The 21,261-nt window shown below is 46.5% G+C and overlaps 1 protein-coding gene and 1 long non-coding RNA gene across 5 annotated transcripts in view; one reads left to right on the top strand and one right to left on the bottom strand.

Moving 5' to 3' along the window:
* Nucleotides 1–1,977, top strand: part of LOC117197247 (uncharacterized) — a 49,719-nt gene extending 47,742 nt beyond the window's left edge. For all 4 annotated transcript variants that reach the window (XR_004477775.2, XR_007474827.1, XR_007474826.1 and 1 more), the window contains one exon: nt 1,117–1,977. This is a non-coding gene — a long non-coding RNA (uncharacterized LOC117197247). The remainder of the gene's footprint in view (nt 1–1,116) is intronic.
* The window catches only part of TSPAN7 (tetraspanin 7), a 137,412-nt gene that overhangs the window by 14,228 nt on the left and 101,923 nt on the right, over nt 1–21,261 (bottom strand). The window contains exons 2-5 of the mRNA XM_004281344.3: nt 11,262–11,450; nt 7,422–7,496; nt 4,552–4,647; nt 2,766–2,921 (exon numbers count right to left, since the gene is read on the bottom strand). Of these exons, the coding sequence (XP_004281392.1) occupies nt 2,766–2,921; nt 4,552–4,647; nt 7,422–7,496; nt 11,262–11,450 (516 nt within the window). The remainder of the gene's footprint in view (nt 1–2,765; nt 2,922–4,551; nt 4,648–7,421; nt 7,497–11,261; nt 11,451–21,261) is intronic.

Here is a 21,261-nt window from a genome sequence, read left to right as displayed (position 1 = left end):
TGCTTCCAGGCAGGTACTGGGAGGAGGTACCTCTGGAGCTGCCAACCAGAATAACTCTCTTCCTCTTGCCCTGGCTCTTTAAAAAAAGGCAAGGAATTCCTAGGGGGTAGGAGTCGGTCAATGCTGTTAGCTAACTGAACCTGTGGACGTTTGATCATCATGCTTAGCAAAACCAAAATCAAAGCTGTCCTCAAAACAAAACGATAGATATCCTGCTTAACCACTCTCACCTTCCTGCTCTCTGCCAGTGATTTGTACAAGGTAGGTTTCTCAGGCTGCCAGGTAAGAGCCCAGAGCCACCTTTCTGTGCTATCAGGGCACAGGGTTCAAGACACTGAAAGATCTATGGGGATTGAGAATGCATGTATTTTATATAACAGGATTCTACAGAACTAGGACATGGTGGGAGTTCATCTTCCTGGGGGAGGGAGTCAGTTTGGGGAGGCTAACGTTTATGAGCATCGACTATCACTCCACATCTCACCCCATCCGCACTGCTTACCTTTTATAGATGAGGTGTCACAGACTCAGGCCTGGGAAGTAATTGGTCTGAGAAGTTCAGGTGGGCATTAAATGAGAATATCTAATGAAACTTCCTAGGCAAATTTCAGTTTTCATTCACTTTCTCTCCACAGAGGGAGCCAGGTTGGAGGGTAAAAGGGAAGTGAGAGAGAAGTATCTCTTCCAGGTATTTGAGGCACCCAGGAAAATGTAAAGTAGGATTGTCGGGGCGTGGCGGGGGGGGGGAGGCTGGGAGCGAGGCCAATTTGTAGGTTATCAGTGAAGTGAAAAAATGCTCCCCTATCTTTCTGGAAATCATTGTAAGGATTCTAGAGATGCACTATAGGATCTGCCTCTAAGCCTGCTTTTGAATACAAACAAAAGACCCTCCCTACAAGGACCTGCTGCATCATTTCTAATAAAAGGCACAGTGTGGTAGGGTGGAAGACAAACGTCACTGTTATTGTCGTGACATTTACACCACAGCTACCATTTAACATTACAGTTAACGTTCATCTTGTCCTTTATTCTCTGCCATGCACTGTGCTTTATGCTTTATCTCATTCAATTCTCCTATCAATCCTAAGGGGCAAGAACTGTTATTCTATTTTACAGATGAGAAAAACAAGGCTGAGAAAGGTTAAGTAACTTGATCAAGATCACACAACCAGCAAGTGGCTGAGCCAGGATTTAAACTGCAGTCTGACTCCAGACCCTGTGGTCCTGACTTCGAAGCCCTCAACTTTCACAAAAGAAGTAGTTTGGGTGAAATTTTTTTTCAGAAAGAAGGCTTTTATCAAGGTTGATGATTGCCGCCCCTACAAAGGACCTCCTGAGGCTCTGCTGTGCCAATATCTCACTCCATAAAGCACGTCTTGCCTTCTATACAGTGGAGTGTCCACTGAGTGCCAGGTCTGCTCAGCACTTCATACAATGGCAGCATAATGACATATACGGATGCTCAGTGGAGGTGTCCATGAAGAAACCAGAAGTCACCTTGCTGATGAGAGGTGAAGGAGGCCTCAAACTTGGGGTTCATAAAAAATTCCAGTTGGAACAGATGTTCTCTTAGCTCACACAAGAAGCTGTCTGTACTGAACATCTTATCTCACCACACCAACAGCCAAGTAATAAACCCAGAATGACAAAAGGAGCTTCCAGAATATGGCAACAATGCCTTGCAGCAGTTCTGCTACAAATACCAACATTACATGGGTAAAGTATAGAAACCATCTCTTAACATTCTTATCTTGAAAGGATGGCTATCTTCTGTGAATTATTCAGTAGTTGGCCCAGATCCCATAGAATTTTGAAGACCTTAGAAAACTAGAACTTTGGGATTTCCCTGGTTAAGACTCCAGGGAAGTCCAATAGTTAAGACTCCAAGCTTCCACTGCAGGGGGCACGGGTTCGATCCCTGGTCAGGGAACTAAGATCCCACATGCCGTGCAGCGTGGCCAAAAAAAAAAAAAAGAAAACTGGAACTTTACCTTAGTAAGAAAAGAAAGTTTACCTGATGGTGGCATAACCACAGGTAAACTCAACAGTAGGGTTTTTTTCTCCCTTTTGTTTCAGCAAGACATAGTTTCTATCTGGCATTTCCCTAAATGTTTAAGAATAGATAGCCCTCACACACAGCTGTATCATGTCTTCATCAGATTCTCTGCAGAGTGGAATACAGAATTGATTTTCCTTTTCTCTACCTAAGTTGCATTTCCCTCATTTCTACTATGTACTAACTTTCAAATTTCTCTTGGCCAGTTTTTTTTTTTCTCTAATTTCTTTGGGAGTCAGGATGTTGATAGTGAGTTGAAGTTGTTGATTTCTTTTCCCAATGCAGTGAAGTCCCTAAAATCAAGGCCACCCTCCTCGCAGAAGCAGATGCTGTCTGTCAACTCAACTCCCTCTTTCCGCTGAGGACCGGCACCCAGCTGGGAATAATTTCATGTTTCGAAGGTACATTAAGCAGAAGACAGACACCCAGAAAGAAGGCCACATTCCCTGACATCAGCATCAGGGTTAACAGGAACCACTTGCTAACCCTTCCTAACTATGCCTCGTAGAGTCTCGCTGAGGCAAGGCTTTCGCCTTCAGAAGTGGGCAGCCCAGTGCCTCTCCCTGGCCAGAAAGAACCACAAAGGAAGATTCCTGACTCTCTCCAAGACTATCATTTCTAACCTATTTGTCATAATTTCACAGAGACGAAAAAGCCCTCCCCAAACATTCACCACTGAGTCCCATCAGGACCAAGAGGGAGTGAGTACCTTCTGGTTCACTTTAGTGGCGGCCACGGTCAGGTTGTGCAGATCCTGGGGATTACAATCGGTGTCGTTCATGCAGCAACTTGGGGGGATGCCGTGCTCCAGAAAGTAGGGGCTGGTGCTCCAGTTGGTGTAGTTCTGCACCCCACAGCAGCTCAGCTGTTAACGGGAAAAGGAAAAGAATTAAGTGTGGCAGATCAAAGGCACTGTGGTCTCTGCACCCAGCGCCTTGCAGCTTTTAAAAGAAAAACATGGGCCCTAAGTCGACAGGCACAGCTTTGGTGAGCCAAGATGAGCTGAAGCTCCACTAACAAGTCTACTCACTGGCATACCCACGTGAACTCAGCGGGCGAAGTGAGTCCTAGACGCCATGTTGCGTTGGTTTCCACCTCCCAAAGCCAAGCAGCTGCTCTCTGGCCTGGCTAAGCATCAAAATCACCTGCGTGATTAGGTGCTGCTAAAGAGACAGACGTAGAGGTCTACTGACTCAGGACCGTCGATGGGGAGCTCAGGCCAAAATGGTTTTAGAAAGTTCTCCCCAAGATCTGTACTAATACGTACATAAATGGTTTAGGGGGAAAAAAGATGCACATGGAGGAAGAGAGAGAGTTGGTGCTGGTAAACTACAGCCCACCAGCTACCTGGTTTTGTAAATCAAGTTTTACTGGGACACAGCTGTGCCTCTGTTACGTGTTGTCTAGGGCAGATTTTGTGCTACAAAGGCAGAGCTGAGTAGTTGTGACAGAGACTGCATGGCCGTCAAAGCCTCAAATAGTTACTACTTGACCCTTTACAGCAAAGATGTGCCAACTGCTGACATAGAGGATATTGAAGCAGACGGGGCAAAATATATCACTAATTGGTGAATCTGGGTAAAAGGGGTACAGCTCCTTGTACTATTCCTGCAGCTTTTCTGGGTAACTTTGAGATTCTACCAAAATAAATTACCAAAAACATAAAAATAAAAATACTGCTTCTGAAGTCAAAACAACACAACAATAAAAGACACCCCTCAATCAAAAACCTCTCCAGGGGCTTCCCTGGGGGCGCAGTGGTTGAGAGTCTGCCTGCCGATGCAGGGGACACGGGTTCGTGCCCCAGTCAGGGAGGATCCCACATGTCGCAGAGCGGCTGGGCCCGTGAGCCATGGCCGCTGAGCCTGCACGTCCGGAGCCTGTGCTCCACAACGGGAGAGGCCACAATAGTGAGAGGCCCGCGTACCGCAAAAACAAAAAACAAAATAACCTCTCCAGATGATCCTGATGGGCAGTCAGGCTTGAGCACCTCCAGGCACGAAACAACTACTTTCCTCATATCCTCTGAGAAGCACCAGGCAGCCTAGGCCATTCACACGCCTGCAGGATCCTCAGCTGCTCTGAGATCGGCTCTCCAACCCCACTGCGCCGCCCAGCTCACCTGAGCTCACCGCCCAGCCTCAAGACACCATTTCCAGAAGGCTGGTCTTAGGGAGCCAACTCGAAGTCGGGCGGTCCTACACTCACTGTTCCAAGGCTTCAGATTTTAAGGGCAAACTAGCTCTCCTTGGGATGCTCACATCCTTAACGGATGAAAAGCAAACCGGAGGGAGTGGTCCTTCTTGGCTCCAATTACCTGGATCCCTGGACCCTGAAAAAGTACTGGATGTCCACTGTTGGAAAGGGAACTGGGCCAAGAGGCGGAGAGTGGGGCTCAAGAGCAAACACTGCCAGTCCAGCGTCACTGGCAGCCCACAAGTCCACGGCCCGACCTCGCAGGCCATTGCCAGCCCCATCTCCTTCCTGGAACTTACGCTGCGCTGCACGTGGTCCACGGCCCGGCTCCTCTCGTCGTTGCCATTGTAATTCTGCATGGCATCAGTGTAAGTCCTCAGGAAGGTGTCCTTGATCTAGGGAAGACAAGGGGCGATGTGCTTCTGGTCCACTGCAGCTCAGATGGACACAGATTCGTACCAACTTCCACCCCAAAATAGCCTCTTCTGAAAGTCTCCGAATAAATGTAGGCCACGGAGGGGATGCCCTGTTTTCTGAGACAAAAGAGCTCAGAAGATCGGCCAAGGGGGCTGTTAGCTCAGGAGTTTAAAAAAAATGTTCCCTTACCCCCAATCTGGAGGAACCCTGCCTAGTTCAATGAGCCACTCAGGTGGCTAGTCAGATTCGGAAAGGGCTGTGATGGTTTTCTAGTTATTTTCTTGGAATTGGTTACTGCCTTTCTTTCTATAACTTTTTCTGCCCTTACTCAGAAGAATGACAAAGGACAGGCCATTGTGTGCGGGGCGGGCAGGAAGACCGATGTTTTGACCAGAATCAGATCCCTAGTGTACCATACAGGAGTGGGGCAAAACCAGCTTTCACTTACCTGTCTTCATTGAGATGAGAAAAAGAGGCGAAAGGACGTGGACTTTACTTGTTAATAAATGGTTAGCAAAACCCTTTCTCCTTCTCTGTGAACACATTTGACCTTGGGTTATCTTTCAAGTTCTGTTTTCCTGGAAACCTACTGAAGGCGGAGCATCAGGTGTGTTACCAGGCAACCCGGCTTATGGTAAAAAGTGCCCCGATTGGTGAAATGACTCTGGCTTTGGACTTCAGCAAATGACAATAATTACCTGGTGGGAAGCTTAGGGCTAAATATGGTGACTCTTCTAACTAGGTGCATTCCTTGCTGAGATACTGGACGCTATGCCCATTGGACAGTTACAAGAGATAAAGAGACACTATTTACATGGAGCTTCTAAGCCAGGGTGGTTGCCACACCCAGCTGTGTCTCTCGTTTCATTGCACGTGCATCGTCTCTTAGGCGTGGGCAGGTCTACACAGACTAGAGCCTGGACCACTTTGAGGACTCCCACTGAAGAAACAAGCCCACTGCCGCCCTGCCTGCAAGCTATGTTTCCTTTACCGTATCCTTCTCAGTCAATGCTGCTAGGTTGTGACCTATTCTCATGTGCGTTTGACTCTTTAGCCAAACTCAAGACCACTCCTGGTGGCCGAAGAGTGGCACTGCAACCCCCAGCCACCACTTCCCTAAATGGTTTTTCAGTGAAAAGCGGTTAGGCAGGTGAGGACGTTCAGGTCCTAGGGATCAGGTTTTACCTCAGCTGAGAATAAGAATGGGGGATCTAGCTCTGGATGCAGTGCCCACATGAAATGGTTCTAGAAGTCCGTCTTGGCATCTGAGAGGCCACATCTGGTAAAGGGGAAGAGCGGGGAGAAAGCGCCTAAGGCAGGCTCACTGGGAACTTGACCTGGCCAAGCACAAAGGCAGGGCCTGGGAACACGTGATGCCAGACTTCAAGACCCACAGTTATCACACTCGACCTCACTGACTTTCCTACCTCCGTCTTGCTATTTCTTTCCATTCTAACACGTGTAGCTGCTTCTATCTTTACTGTTATTTACAGGGAACAATAATGAATTTGGGGAGTGGGGAGTTAGAACCAGAACTGTATCGTAGCGTATACACTTTCTGACCTATCATCAGTATACACATCTGAAAAGTGATACCACGGCAGCTACAGACAGCGTGAGAGCAGCTCGTCCCTGCGTTAGCATCTATACGTTGTCCAAATAGAGCAGCCTCAGTGACAGGACATGGAAGGATGGCCACATGTGACAAAGGACAGCTGGGAGTGTCCTTGAAACTAGCAGTTTTGATGGCAAAACCGGATTCAAAATCATTCTCCCCAGCTGTAGAAATCTCAAATTTTACATGTAAATAAAAACCAAAGCGCAGCTTTGTAGGGGCTTTTGATCGTGACTGTCTTCTCTCCTTTTCCCACACCACCAAGAGAAGCCACAGGGCTCCTCGCCACTGGGGTGTGGATTTTACCCCCGGGTGGCAGGGGGCGCCCCGCAGGGGCTCTAGGGAGCAGACAGTAGAGCACAGGCTGCTTAGGGGAAATGTAGCACTTCGCCTTTGGCCAACGACTTGTTTGGCTTGCCTCTGGCCTCTGAGAAAACTTGATATACGGATATACACTTGTGCCTTGCTGAAGTGGCTACTTTTAAAGTATTTAATCTATATGGAAGGTCACTTTTTTAAAAGAAGGAGGAAGGACTTCCCTGGTGGCACAGTGGTTAAGAATCCACCTGCCAATGCAGGGGACACAGGTTCAAACCCTGGTCCGGGAAGATCCCACATGCCGCGGAGCAACTAAGCCTGTGCGCCACAGCTACTGAGCCTGCACTCTAGAGCCCGCGAGCCACAACTACTGAGCCCACGTGCCACAACTACTGAAGCCCGCACGCCTAGAGCCCATGCTCCGCAACAAGAGAAGCCACCGCAGTGAGAAGCCTGCGCACCGCAACGAAGAGTAGCCCCCGCTCGCCGCAACTAGAGAAAGCCCGTGCGTAGCAACGAAGACCCAACGCAGCCAAAAATAAATTAATTAAAAAAAAATCCAACAACGGAGAATCCTTTCATGCGACAGCTATATAAAAAATAGAGTGAGGGTCAACAACTAAGGTTTCAAGTTTGGCGAAATCCCCACCTGTGGAATTTTCTGGGCATTTCAGTTCATAGTGCATGGCATTTGGAAACTAGCAAATACCACTGGAGATGCCAGCTAGCTTCTCTGCATCCTTTACACATTCCAAGACGTTTCAAAAATCCTCCTCCCAAAGACCCTTGAACTGAGTTCTCCACTTGGTGTATACTCACCTCGTGACGAAACACAAACCCAGAAATGCCAGCCACGAGTTCAGCCAGGAACACCAGAGACAGAAACATGGCATACTGCAAAGCAAGTGGACAAGGACACAGTCAGATATGGCGGGGGGAGAACAGTGCTGCTTTGGGCTAGGTCCCTTCTCGTCAGGGGGAATTAGACAAGTTGTCATATTCCCTAGAAGGCAAAGTAGAAAAATCCTCTTCTCCAGATGTTCCCATGCGAGCCTCCATATAAGCATGTGTCTGTTTAACGTGCATAAGCATTTGGGGGCACACGGGCTGAGGACAGTGCATCCAGGGACCGGCATCATGCCTGTCAGCTCAACCAAGAGAAATCTGGAAGGGCTTTTTACAACTAAGTATCCACTATTCTTAATGTTAGGCTCCTCGAGGTAGAAAGTACTCTGGAGGGCACAGGACACAGTTCCACCCTTTCTGTGAGTCCTTTAGACCACTTTCCTCACCAGGGTCACCTGGCGTCTGCAAGCTGAGACCACTCCCTCCCGCCCATCCCTTGCAGCTCATTCACGTTTTCAACTGTTCCGATTGCCAGAAAGGCTCCTTCCGCTTGGCCACAGTCTGCCTACTTGTAAATTCCACTTACTGGTGTTGCATCTGCTTTCAGGAGACGCCAGAACCAGTGTGACCTCTCTTCCATGCCACGGCCCTTCGTCTGTGTGAATACAGCCATGGAGGGACCGGCTGCTTCTCTCAGTTCGGGCAAGCCCTCCTGTTTCCTTAAGCACATCTCCTATGAAGTGGCTTCAAACCCCCTTCCTTTGGAGTTGTATACCTCCCATTCTGACAGAGTGGCCCAGATGTGCACAGGCCCACGTGATACCCTTACTCACTATGGCCTGAATGCGGCACCCGCAGCAGTGGGTCGCTTACCTCTCTTGTTCTGCCTGCGGAGTTGATAGCCTTTTGAAAAGCAAATCAGCTCCGCTGCTGACCCACAATGTTCGCAAGCATCTAAAACCCCCAGTGCTGCTTACACATCTCATGCTTCCTGTACTTTCCAAGTGTGTGGGTGTGTGTGCGCGTGCGTGCAAGTGCCTAAGTTCAGGGATGTTATAGGGTACTTCTGAGACATGAAGGGTTTCCATTTTTGTGACTGAAAAGCAGATAAAAGGAAGGAGAATTGATTCCTCTCCTACGAGGCATATGTCTTAGTATCTGCTTCTTCTCATCTCAAAATGAAATACAACGCTCCTGAATGTTGGGAATGGCCTTTGGTGATGCCCTAGAATTTGAGTACACTGCACGTGGCCATACTGCTTACTTGGAAAGTATATATGTGTGCATGGGATCATAAATTATTTTTCTCAGCCAGGGGCACATATATTCAAAGGAGGAAATACTGCCTTAAAATGCTGGTTTCGTTCAAAATATTAATAAAAGTCTCTCCGCACACTGAAAGCACAGACACTAAAGTATCAAACACACGGTTCTGAATAGAAGGCTCCGTGTACACGACTTCTCTCTCTCAGCTTGGTACAAAATGCAATTAGAAGCACAACGTACTCTAGGGAGACTCTCACCCCAGGCCTAGACTCCACCAGAAAGTCCTGTGAGAAAGTCATCATCAGGACGCAGGTGGGAGAAAGAACTTTTGACTCTGCGGTGTAGCTCTTAGGAAAGGGGCCGCGGTTCTGGGCCTCCATAAAGTGAAAAGAGTTATTTTCAATTGTTTTGCAATTAATGAGGTTAAATGAGGACTGTAAAACTTTAGATGGACAGCTAACCGAGTGACTTCTGCTCTGTTCAGCTAGATCAGCAGTTTCACATCCCTAGGAGGTTCTCTGCTTCTGGAAGCTTCCAGAGGAGAGCTGCTGCTCCTTCAGAAGGCCTGCTGGGGAGAGCCTGTATTAAATCCAGGTGGCAGGGCTCGAGTTTTCTCCAAATGAAAATACTGGAGTAGAAATAGTCCTGGCTTTCGAAAGACACCTATCTGGTTTCCCGTCCCAGCTCTCTGCACATTAGTTTTGTGAACTTGGACAAGGTATTTCACCTCCAAGTCTATCGCGTAACATGAAAACACAACCTGAACTTTATGGCGGTGGTGAGGAATAAATAAAATGGAGTATGCACACAGGACAACATCGAGCGGGTGAAAGGAACTAAATGATAGCTTTTAGAAGACCAAAACCAACACCAAGCCCCCCAGACTTCTCTGCTCGCCAAAAGGGTCACTTGCTAGTAAGCTCCCAAGCGTCAGGAGAAAATGGCAGCATGGTATGAAACTCAGAAGAAGCCAGAGATGACTGCTCCATTGTTGCATGCCCACTTCTGCCTGCTTCAGTCATAGTCTTTGGGCCGGAAGAAACCTTGGTGGGTTAATCCAATACTGTTCTTTCATAAATGGGGACAAAGGCCCAAAGAGGTTACATCCTTGCCCCTCAAGACTTAAGCCACTTAGCATCAGGGTCAGTCAGGTCTCCAGGTCTCCTCCCTTCTTGTTTGGACAGATGGCTTTTTAGCAGTTTGTTTTCCATGCCTCTGGAGTTAATTCTTCCCTTGCTACTCACTGTACTGAAGAAGAGGGTCTCAGCACCGGCTGTGCAATAGCACCCCTGGAGAGCTTTCAGAAAATGTGGAGCCAGATCCTGACCGTCACAGCGTCTGGTTCCACTGGCTGGGGGATGGCCTCTGGCAGAGGTGTTTTTAAAAAGCCCAGGTGACTCAGGCACAGATCAAAGTTGAAAACTACAACACTAGACCAAAAGGAAACACTAGCGCCTATAAGAGGTACTAGAAGGTAGACTCAGTGCTAATGGAGGTGACAGCAGCAGAAGTGCCGCTATATGGTCTCACTACGGCTCTTCCACCAACCTGGAAGGCTTAGCTGTGGCCAGGCTATCAGCTTCCCACACGGTCTTCAGGACAGAAAATGGCCAAATCAAGCACGACCTCCATCAGGTTGCCAACAAAGAGACTGACCAGTGCCCATTTGGAAGGTGCTTCCTTTGGAGTGAATCACCCTCACACCCGTATCTGTCACTAGACGGTGTCATGGGTTACTGCAATCTAGGGCTAAACAAGAAAGGACGGGCCACCCAGCACCGAGGGACTCTCTACTCTCCCCTTTCAGAGAAAGAAATCCTTTTAAACAAAATTTTCTTTTGAGGAGAGGCTCTTGCTGCCTTTTATCTGGGAAAGCCTTCCACATAAACTCTTATTGATGAAAAGCACGGGCAAGAGACTAGAGAATTAGGCAACTGGTCTACCAGAAAGTTAAGACTTGCAGCAGCAGCCTTTCAACAGCCTATCCTTACCCTTTGGGAAACGTCACTGCTGTGTCTGCTGAGTGGGGAAGCTCTGGCTTAGCTCAACTCCCACTGCACGGAGCCAGGCTGTGCAGGCGTAGAGGAGAGCGTGCCCGCGCATCCCAGCCAGCCCAGCTCAAGGAGGCAGAAAAGTATTTCTCCAGTGGGAACTTGGAAATGAAAGGCTGCTCATGTTCGGGGTGCTGCCTCACCCACCACGGCTGCACATCACACGCTTGAAGAGATTTCTAAGACAGAATTCAAAACTGGAACAGGGCATCTTGCCACGAGGCTATAAATGGCTTATTAGAACCGCTGGCCACTGCTTTGTCATCATCTACCTTGAGGGACCAGGACGGGATTTTTTTGTGTGTCAGGCTGTATCTGGGGTTGTTTCTCCCTCTAGGGGATTAAAGGGTGGGTTAGGTAAAAGCCTGCACTAAAATTAGAGTCAATGACTATTAAGGACTCGTCTGTGGCTTCAAGAAGGGCCACTTTGCTTTCACGTGATTTATATTTTTACAAAACAGAATCAGAAAGCAGTATTATACTGCGACCTACTCACCAGTTTCAGCATCCATGGGCTACCACGGCATGTGGCAAAGCATCCAAACAGGCCAAACACGACAATAGTGGTGCCAGTTCCGATGAGCACATAGGGAGCATTTGTGGAGTTCTCGGCAATCAGGGAAATATAGGTGCCCAGAGTGAGTTTGCCCCAGACTCCGACGGCCAGCAGGATCACCCCAGTGATCTGAAAAAAAAGCAGGATCGGGAAGTGTGAGACTGCTGCTGAGAGGTGAGAATTAACACACAGCAATGTGGCTGGAATCTGAAGACTCCAGTTTCCGGGAGCAAGCAGGCACTTGCTGTAGGATTTCCTGAAGCAGTGGGAGAGGCCAGAGCCCATGAACTAAAGCCACCACACAGTAAAGACACTTTGATTTTGGACAACTAGATCTGTCCCTTACACAATCCCATATGCAGGGACCATATCAACTGTAAGTCAAGCCAACACTAAATAACTTCTAAAAAAAAAAAAAGCTGCTTAAAAAGTACATCCTAGGGACTTCCCTGGTGGCGCAGTGGTTAAGAATCCTCCTACCAGTGCAGGGGACACGGGTTCGAGCCCTGGTCCGGGAAGATCCCACATGCCGCGAAGCAACTAAGCCCGTGCGCCACAACTACTGAGCCTGAGTGCCACAACTACTGAAGCCCGCACGCCTAGAGCCCGTGCGCCACAACAAGAGAAGCCACAGCAATGAGAAGCCCGTGCACCGCAACGAAGATTATCCCCCGCTTGCGGCAACTAGAGAAAGCCTACACGCAGCAACAAAGACCCAACGCAGCCATAAATAAATAAATAAATAAATTCAATTAATCAATCAATCATTCAATCCTAATACAGGTCTGAGAGCCTTCCCGGATCTGGTCTGGGAGCTGCTGCTCAACGCAGAGCTGGGCATGACTCCAGTAAGAATGTCAGCCGCCCTCTTCAATGTAATGTGTGTATATGGAATATTTTAAAGACATCCTACGTGATGTTTTCAAGAAAAAGGTGATCTTCTTTAACTATCATGACGAAAATCTCTACAAAAGCAAAATACTGAAACTATTTTTGAATCCCTATTGATGTGCTGCCTTATTTACAATATTTTATTCACTATAAAACAACAGAATCTGAATAGTGCCTGGAATTAGCTGTACTACAATTTGTCAAGTCGCGCTGATTGGCCCGAAGGAAATCCCCACAGTGTGTCTGCACCATAGAGCCTTGCATCACTCGGGCCCTTACTTCAGGGCATAGACTTGGGGCTGCATGCCATGCCTGACTCTCCATCCCCTGCAGGCCACACACCCCAGGAGCCTTAGCTGCTGAAGCCAGTGGCTGACTTTGTGTCTCTAGCTCCCCAGCCCGTCTCTCCCTCAGTTTACCAACAGCTGAGCAGCTCATTCGAACTGACATCCCTCCAGCTGCCACCACATCTGACGTCTTATGAGGCTCGAAAAACGCTTGGATGTCCAAGGAAGCCCTTCCCCAGTTTCTCCCACCCTATCCCCCGATGCCCCACACCAAATGCCTCAGCTCCCTGTGCAGCCTGCCCATTCGAGTGAGGAGGCAAATAAGAAAGACTGACAGAAGAAAGGATAAAGATGTGGTTATATGTACACAATGGAATATTACTCAGCCATAAAAAGAATGAAATAATGCCATTTGCAGCCACATGGATGGACCTAGAGATGATCATACTGAGTGAAGTAAGTCAGACAGAGGAAGACAAATATCATATGATATCACTTATATGTGGAGTCTAAAGATGATACAAATGAACTTATTTACAAAACAGAAACAGACTGACAGATATAGAAAGCAAACTTATGATACCAAAGGGGAAAATGGGGGATAAATTAGGAGTTTGGGATTAACAGATACATACCACTATATATAAAATAAACAACAAGGACCTACTGTATAACACAGGGAACTATATTCAATTATCTTGTAATAACCAATAATGGAAGAGAATGTAAGAAAATGATTATTTATATATATGTAAACAAAAAAAAAGTGAGGAGGCAGGATGAGAAACTGGTGAAAACCTGTATGACACAAATCAATACCCGCCTCTCCAAGGTTTCCCCTGTCAGTCAACAAACACACTGTTCCTTAATGTCCGTACGTGAACACATACCACTGCAAGAGGAAGCAAATGGCTGGGCCAGTGGAGATGCCTAGGAGCTTCTCTCTGTACACTTCCTTCTGCAGTTTGGAGCCATCAGGCTCCACCATCAGATTGTTTCTCTGTGCAGGAAAAAGAACAGACCCTCCACCTTTCCCCGTATCAGCCGAGAGTGGGCTCCACCGGTTTGGGGGATGAGATCAGTGGAAGCAACAAGAGCTTCGTGAAACTCCCCTACCCCCATCCCGATAGCCTCCCTACTTTGTAGAACCATCACCATGAAAGACAGAATTAAAAGCTTTAAAGTAGAAAAAGGTCGAGGAACTTGTGCTACTTTTATAAGGCAAAGGTGAAGGAATGTGATGCAGTCTTGAGGAGAAAGTGTTTGACACTAATATTTGGGAGAAAGTGGCCCAGTGGCGGTCTACCGCCTTTGAAAAGTCAAAATGGGCACGGCCTTAGCGAGTTAGGAAAACCAAGAATGCATTTGTTGCCAAGAGTTCCAAGTCCTGTACTGACACCTGGTGGTTGCTAAAGAAAGTACCTTCCTTGAACACCTCTGCCATACTCCTCCAAATGGAAACAAAATGCTGTTCCTCCACTACAATCAAACTTTAAGATTCAACTCTCTACCCATTAGGGGTAAGAATGCAGTGAACATTAGGTAGAAAGGACAGCGCTTGAGCTATCTTTTATTACTCAACGCTTAGCACAGTGCCGGGCACAGAGTAAAGGCTTAATATTCATTGACAAATACATTTCATTCCTCTGGGTCTTAGACCTCTATTTTATAAAACAGGGTCTTTCACATGCCAGATACTTACAAAACTTCTCCATCAGGTAAATACTGAGAGGTAACTTAACATGAAACCAAAGAGAATCTTTCTCCCCTACTTCCCTCTCTGGCATTAACTGCCTAAAGGTGTAAATATTACAATGTCAGTGTACTGAACAAAACCAAAAAATTCAGTTAAACTACTCATTGTTTAGGCCGAATATGTCTCATCCAGACACTTGCAATTTCATATGATTGCCCCCAAAGATTCAGTAACCTTTCAGACATACACTGAGTAGCCGCATTCTATACTCTACTAGTGTCAGTCATTATTGGAACACAATGGCTTTTTTTTTTTTACATCTTTACTGGAGTATAATTGCTTTACAATGGTGTGTTCGTTTCTGCTTTATAACAAAGTGAATCAGTTATACACATACATATGTTCCCATATCTCTTCCCTCTTGCGTCTCCCTCCCTCCCACCCTCCCTATCCCACCCCTCTAGGTGGTTACAAAGCACCGAGCTGATCTCCCTGGGAACACAATGGCTTTAATGAAAGTGTCTATTACTCACCAAGTATAAGAGTCCGATATTATATTTCTGTCACCAGTGATTTCATGAAGTTCGCTTACTACCCTAACAAAGATTATATGCAGTATGTAAAAGTTAACACAAATCCTGCTTTTAAGGCAAACAATATTAACGTTTTTATTCCTTTTCTTTCAAAAAATAATTTCTGCAAATGCAGTCATTGCTTTGTGTATTAAACCTCTCCTCATGGAAAGTACAAAACCTATGATATCAACTTGTTGGAACGTTCATATAATGTAAATTACACAAATATTCTTTTTTTTTTTTTTTTGCAAAAAGACTATTTTTGCAGACCTCCAAGGGTGCCTCTTAAAGATTGCCAGTGGGTGCAAACAAACACAACATTGTGGGCACCATATTGCTTGGGGAAAAAGCCACCCAATGTTTTGACCTTGACCAACTCAAACATCCTCTAAGGAACTCCTCCTCTGAATGAGGTAGAGACTGGGATAGACCAGCCTCTTCCAGCACCTGTGTGCCAGGAATCTAAAAACCAGCCAGAGAGGAAAGTCCTTCTCCAATGTTGCTCTTCTTCTACTCAAACATTCCTGATGGGCCAGCTCTGTGTTTGGAAGCCTGAACTCCAGAGGCAAGTCCTTCTGCACAGCCCAGACCCACGTCTTTAGCCTCATCTTCCTCACTAGTCTTTGTCAACTCTATGTACTTCCAGGAAAACGGAGTCGTCCTCTGTGCGCTTCCTGTACTTGACTGCTTCTCAACCTTTGCTCGTGATGATCCTCTGACCTAGAACCCTTACCCTTCCTATCACTACCTGTCTGCATCCTAAACTCTTAGGGTACCCTGGACGCCCTCCTCCCAGCCTCCTTAAACAGAACTTACTTGGAAATATGCCATCATCATGCTGCACCCCATCCCCCTCCCATGCACGTCCAGGACTGTGAGCCCCTCAAAAGCAGGAGCTCTGGGCTCTGTGTACAGTCAATGCCCAGTACATGTCTGCCGCATGCATGAACCAGCATCTGATTGTAGAGTTAAAGGGGGAGAAGTTTCATGTTAGCCATCCACCTGCTATATACCCTCTGGACATCTCTGAGGAAATGGTAGAATGCCCATCTGAGCAGGCATCATAATCTGGGGGAAATAACAGTGCTAAGGAGAAAGGAGAAGAAAATAAACAGACAATGGAGGAAAAGGTTGGGCCGCAGTGCACCCTGAAGTGAGGAAAGCCATATTTCGTGGTGGTACTGGTGGTGGACTCGGGGTGAGTCTTGGAAGAAATTGCCAGGCAGTTGGAGGAAAAAAACTACAAGCAAAGGGCTGAAGAGCCACAAAACACAATAAACAAGTACTTATTCACATCTTCCCGCTATAATAATGCTTCTTACCAAGGATAAGAAACATACAAAGACAAGCCAAAGACAAAAGTCATTGTGGTCTGCAGGATTTTTGGTTCCTGTTAACACACACAGCAACACTCACCCCTACACGTGCCTCGATGAGTACCCACAGAGTGCAAAGTAAAGGACAGGTTCTCTTCACCTCTCTCTTCTGCTCTGGGGTGCAATGAATGAGTGGCTTCAGAGCTCGCCAAAGCAATTTTGCGTCTCAGATCTTCAGAGACCTCAAATTCCGAAATCAAGCAGTGTGTCACCGATTTTGGCTTTCTCATGGAAGTTTTGCTTCCTTCTCAGAAGAACCAATTAGCAAGCAGCCAATAGTGTGGCCAAGGAAGGGACAGATCAGAGCCCGTAGGTAAACCACGCAAGCGGCCTGGTGAAGGCCCTGCCACCTTACAGGCTCCCGCCTCAGCCACAAGCCAGGAGGGCAGGCCTGGCACCCACCAGCAGCAGCCAGGCTAAGTCTCCTGGTCTCTGTTAACTCCCAGCATCTCATGGTGGCTTGACATTTTCTGCATGCTTGCAACACAGCTCGAAATATATGGGGTCACTGCTCCTTCCCCTGGGTCCTGATGCACACACTACTTTGTGTGTGCCCTCCAAGAGTGGAGTCTCTGTTTCCCCAAGTCCTGTCGAAGTCCTGCATCAAATCCCGCTAGCCTTCAAAGTCTGATTCTCTGGGAATTCCTCCTCCCATTGCCAGACCCCCAGGTTGGGAAGCCTGATGGGAGTCTCAGAACCTTCACTCCAGTGGGTGCACTTCTGTGGTATAAGTGTTCTCCAGTCACTTATTTGGGATTTGATGTTATTATGATTGCACCCCTCCTACCATCTCATTGTGGCTTCTCCTTTGTCTTTGGACGTGGGGTATCTTTTTTGGTGAGTTCCAGTGTCTTCCTTTCGATGACTGTTCAGCAGTTGGTTGTGGTTCCGGTGCTCTCGCAAGAGGCAGTGAGACCACGTCCTTCTACTCCATCTTGAACCAATCTCTTAGTCTAAAGACTTGAAAATGTGTTAATAGACAGCAGCTTATCTGATTGTAGGATAAACCACTGACTCTGTAGCCTTTTTTAAGATTCCACATGTAAGTGATATCATATGATATTTGTCTTTCTCTCTCTGACTTCACTCAGTATGACAATCTCTAGGTCCATCCATGTTGCTGCAAATGGCATTATTTCATTCCTTTTTATAGCTCAGTAATATTCCATTGTATATATGTACCACATCTCCTTTATCCATTCCCCAGAGGCATTTTCTTGAGCCCACAAGAAAATGTGGGAGTGCACTCAGACCACAGACCTTCTGCACTCAGACCACAGACCTTCTGATTAAACTGTAGCTGCTCCTCTCGTGCCCATGAAATGCTGTGCCAGGTTTGGGTCTGACAGAATAAAGCCCACATATATTTTTTTCTTTAACTACATAATATACTGAATAGGAATCTGTGGCATCGTTAGGATAATGTGCAGACGTTCATGTAGAAAGTGGGGCTCATGAGCCATGTATTATGAAACTAAGGGAAAACAAAGATTACAGAAAATCGAATTATAGAAGCACAAGCTATCTAGAAGATGCACTCTTCCCTAAGAAGTTATATGGGATAGAAAACACAGGATCTAAAACCAGCTGAAAGGAACACGCAGAAAAAACTGTAGGCAGGAATCTCAGCTAGATAGCCATTTTAGGTGAAAGCTACAATTCAATTATCCTAGAGGTTTACAGGTTAATTCACTCTCGGCAACTACACCGAGATATTGAGAAATGTTCTTCCCCCATTCCAGATGATTCTATAACTCAGGAAAAAAATGCCTGACACAGAAACTCTATACACATCATCAATAATTAAAATACAGGCCCTTGGAAGTTAGATTTTAAGAGGAAAAGTAGCCGACTATGCTTTCAGCTCGTTCTTACAGGAGCGTGTGTGCTGAGGTGACGGCAGGGGAGAGCCAGTCTTTGCAGTGTTCTGACCTGATTTTAGAGAGATGGATAAAGCAACCAGAAGGTAGAGAAATCGGCAGCTTCCATAATCTCATGGTCTTCTCTCTAAACTTGAAGAAGTAACAGTGTGAATCTGTCATAGTTACAACTTACGATTTTATTATGAATCGTTTGTGTAAACGCTTAATGTTTTAAAATAGACTAAGAACCAGGATTTATTGGGGTTTTTCAGTGGGCTTGAGAACTCACTCCAGATGAGTGGCAGAAAGGGATTCAGCATATTTAAAAGGCAGGTGAATGGAAGAGCTCTGGGCTGGGCGCTAGAATACCAGCGTTTCAGTCGTAGTTTTGTCATTAATAAGCTGTGTGACTTTGGGCAGATCACCTAACCTTTCTGGGCTTCAGTTCCCCCTTCAGTAAGATCAGGAGGTGGAAAAACCTGATTTCCAGTGCTTCCTCCAGCAATGACATTCTGATAGAACAAATCTGAATTTCAAACTTGACATGCTTATTCCCTCTGAAATATATTTATACATGTGCCATTGGGCAAATAAGCTCCGGGAAGTTTATTAGGTCCTCCCTGTGACTGACAAACTGTCAGCAGTGGGAATAGGAAAGTCAGCTCATTTCTGGACTCGAGACCACTGTTCTGCCAGCTTTCCAAGGTGACAAGTGGTTGCTGGGAAAGAGAAAGGGGGTCATGCATTGTACTTGTACCCAGACATCTAAAAATACATAAGTTCACTGGCATATCAACAAGCTTTACTTTTTATATGAAGATGACACTGTCATCTTAAGAGCAGTAAGACATATGCTTTGCGCTGTTTCTTTCTAGGCAAGTATGTTAGCCAGTTCAACCCCTTTGCTCTGTCATTTTTATGTCTGTATGTGCGTGGGTGCATGTGTATATGTGCAGAAGAGGACACACATTCCATGGTGGGGAGGTTAGTGGTATTAAAAAGATTTAGGGAAGTTGAGAAGAGGAAGAGAGAGTATTGAGATGCTCTTAAATGCTGACTTCTTAAAACTGAGTTTGAGAACCAACAGGAAACCCAAAGACCATCTGGTCCAGGTTCTGTTTTCTGTTGTGTTTGAGGCAAGAAAAAGCCACAGAGGTAACAGGTTCAGAAGGCAGTTGTGGATGTGGGACTGGAGTTCGGGAGCAAGTCTGAGCTGCAGGTGAGGGCTGAGGCCAGAAGTGACAGCAAGGGAGGACCGTGTCTCAGGAAGCGGAAGCAGAGAACAGTGGGAAGGATGAGGGCTATAGCTTGAGGCAGGTGGGCACTACAATGCGGGAGGACAATGCTGGAAGACGGGAACAGTGAGGAGACACAGAACAGAGTGGACACATCTGTGAAGGTAGCAGCTAATAGAAGAAGTGGAAGACATGGAAGAAAGATACTTTTTTCTCCTCTAAAGAGAAAACAAAGGGAAACAAAACACCAGCACAGTTCCCTGACCCCAGGTGCGCCCATGAGCAGACATGGCACTCTTTAGTTATGTACCCAGTAAAGCCTGCTGAGATTTTGTGTTTAAATATCATTTCATCCTATAGCCAATTCATAGAATTCAAGTTCCAGGAGCTAGGTCATGAGCCTGGAGTGATGTGTCACAAATGCTAGGTTCTATTTGGATTTTATCAGTGACCATATAGCCAGGGTCTGAAGTGCAGATTGTCTTACAGATCAGAGATGCTTGTGAAATATGAAAAGGGATTTGAACAGCAACATGAAAAGTCAGGAATTCCAGCTCTGGCTGACTCATCAAAGGCTCTTCCTTCACTTGTGTAGTGAAGCAGCTGATCATTTCATAGGAAATGGCTGCAGGAATGTTGTCAGTCCAGCAAACAATGCTTCCTTCTCCCAGATGTCTTAAATATGCCTCCACCATCTTGAACCAGTCATGTTGCCTTAGTTCTTCATCTGTGAAATGACTGGACTGACCCCAGTGATGTCTACAGGAGTCCTTCCCAGCTAAAGTTTTACATGTTTCTTTGAGTTGCCCAGAGGTCCTCAGAGGGGCCAAGATCAAGCCCAGCTGTTAGCTAGGGTGCAGACCACACTGGTCAATAGCTTTTACCAGGGGCCAGTGCTGGCTGGGCTTTGTGCTCAGCCTGGGGGAGTCGAGCTGGGGAGTGGCTCGTGCAGGTGGCTGGCTGGAGACCAAATCACCTCTAATGTCCTAGAGGCCCAGGAAGTGATGGAAATGGATCAATATGGTGACAGTACTTTCTGAATTAAAAACTGGGTCTGAACACTGTAGAGACATCTGAAATAGGCCTATCACAGAAAATCAGGGCTGCGCAGCTGCTAAAATCATAATACAGACCACTTTATCAAAGTGACAGACCACTTGAAAAACTCAACCCCTTCAAATGCAGCCTAAGCGGCTCCACCTTATACTTAATTCCATTATTCAACAAAGGGTCACAGGAAATTTCCAAACATGTTATCAGGGCCTCTGACTATCCCACTAGGAAATGAGAGAGAATGGGCAGCCCTGAATTCGTTTCACATTTCCTGGATATTATTCTAAAAGATTCTGGACTTTAGGTCTCCTCCCTCTTAAACAAATCCCTAAAGAAAGGCCCCAGAATTAAAAAAAAAAAAATCCCACCATGTTTATTAGCACATTGAGAAACATTCTATATTATATCAGGGAGAAATTTTAAGGGCAGCTTTTCCTGCGCCTCTTGGCATTGCTTTTCATTTGTAAGTATCGTTGAGTTCTGCTTGAAAATGTTTGAAACAGGACTTAGGTTTTGATTTACACTGGTAGAAAGCGTCTTACTCTGACTCCTGGTCTCCAGGAATGTGTAAAACGAAGAAGTGAGCAAAGCAGAGGTTAAGACTGTCTGGATGTAGTTCACACCTCTGGTTTCACTGATGACCCAGATATTTAAATAGACGGCATAAAGGGGAACGCCTATTAGGAACTGGGGCCAGCAAAGCCACTTACAAGGAGATTTATGTACTTAGAAATCAGGATCGGCTGTAGCGGCTAAAGTGAGAGAAGCTCAATGTTTGGGGGATTCCCTCTATGGCACGCCTCTTCCGTGGAACCCCCAAGTTGAGCTCACTCATAGTTAAAAGCCACTGGACCAGTTCACACACACAAAGGCGGATGAGTGGCCGGAGCCCCAAGCCTCAGCCTCCCTAACAGGGGCTGACTAACTGAAGGAAGAGCTGTGGGGAGAAACCACTTCCCTTACTT

This window comes from Orcinus orca, chromosome X, assembly GCF_937001465.1.
Source record: "Orcinus orca chromosome X, mOrcOrc1.1, whole genome shotgun sequence".
NCBI lineage: Eukaryota > Metazoa > Chordata > Mammalia > Artiodactyla > Delphinidae > Orcinus > Orcinus orca.
Note: the sequence above shows the minus strand (reverse complement) of the source record. Positions and strands in the feature narration are given on the sequence as shown.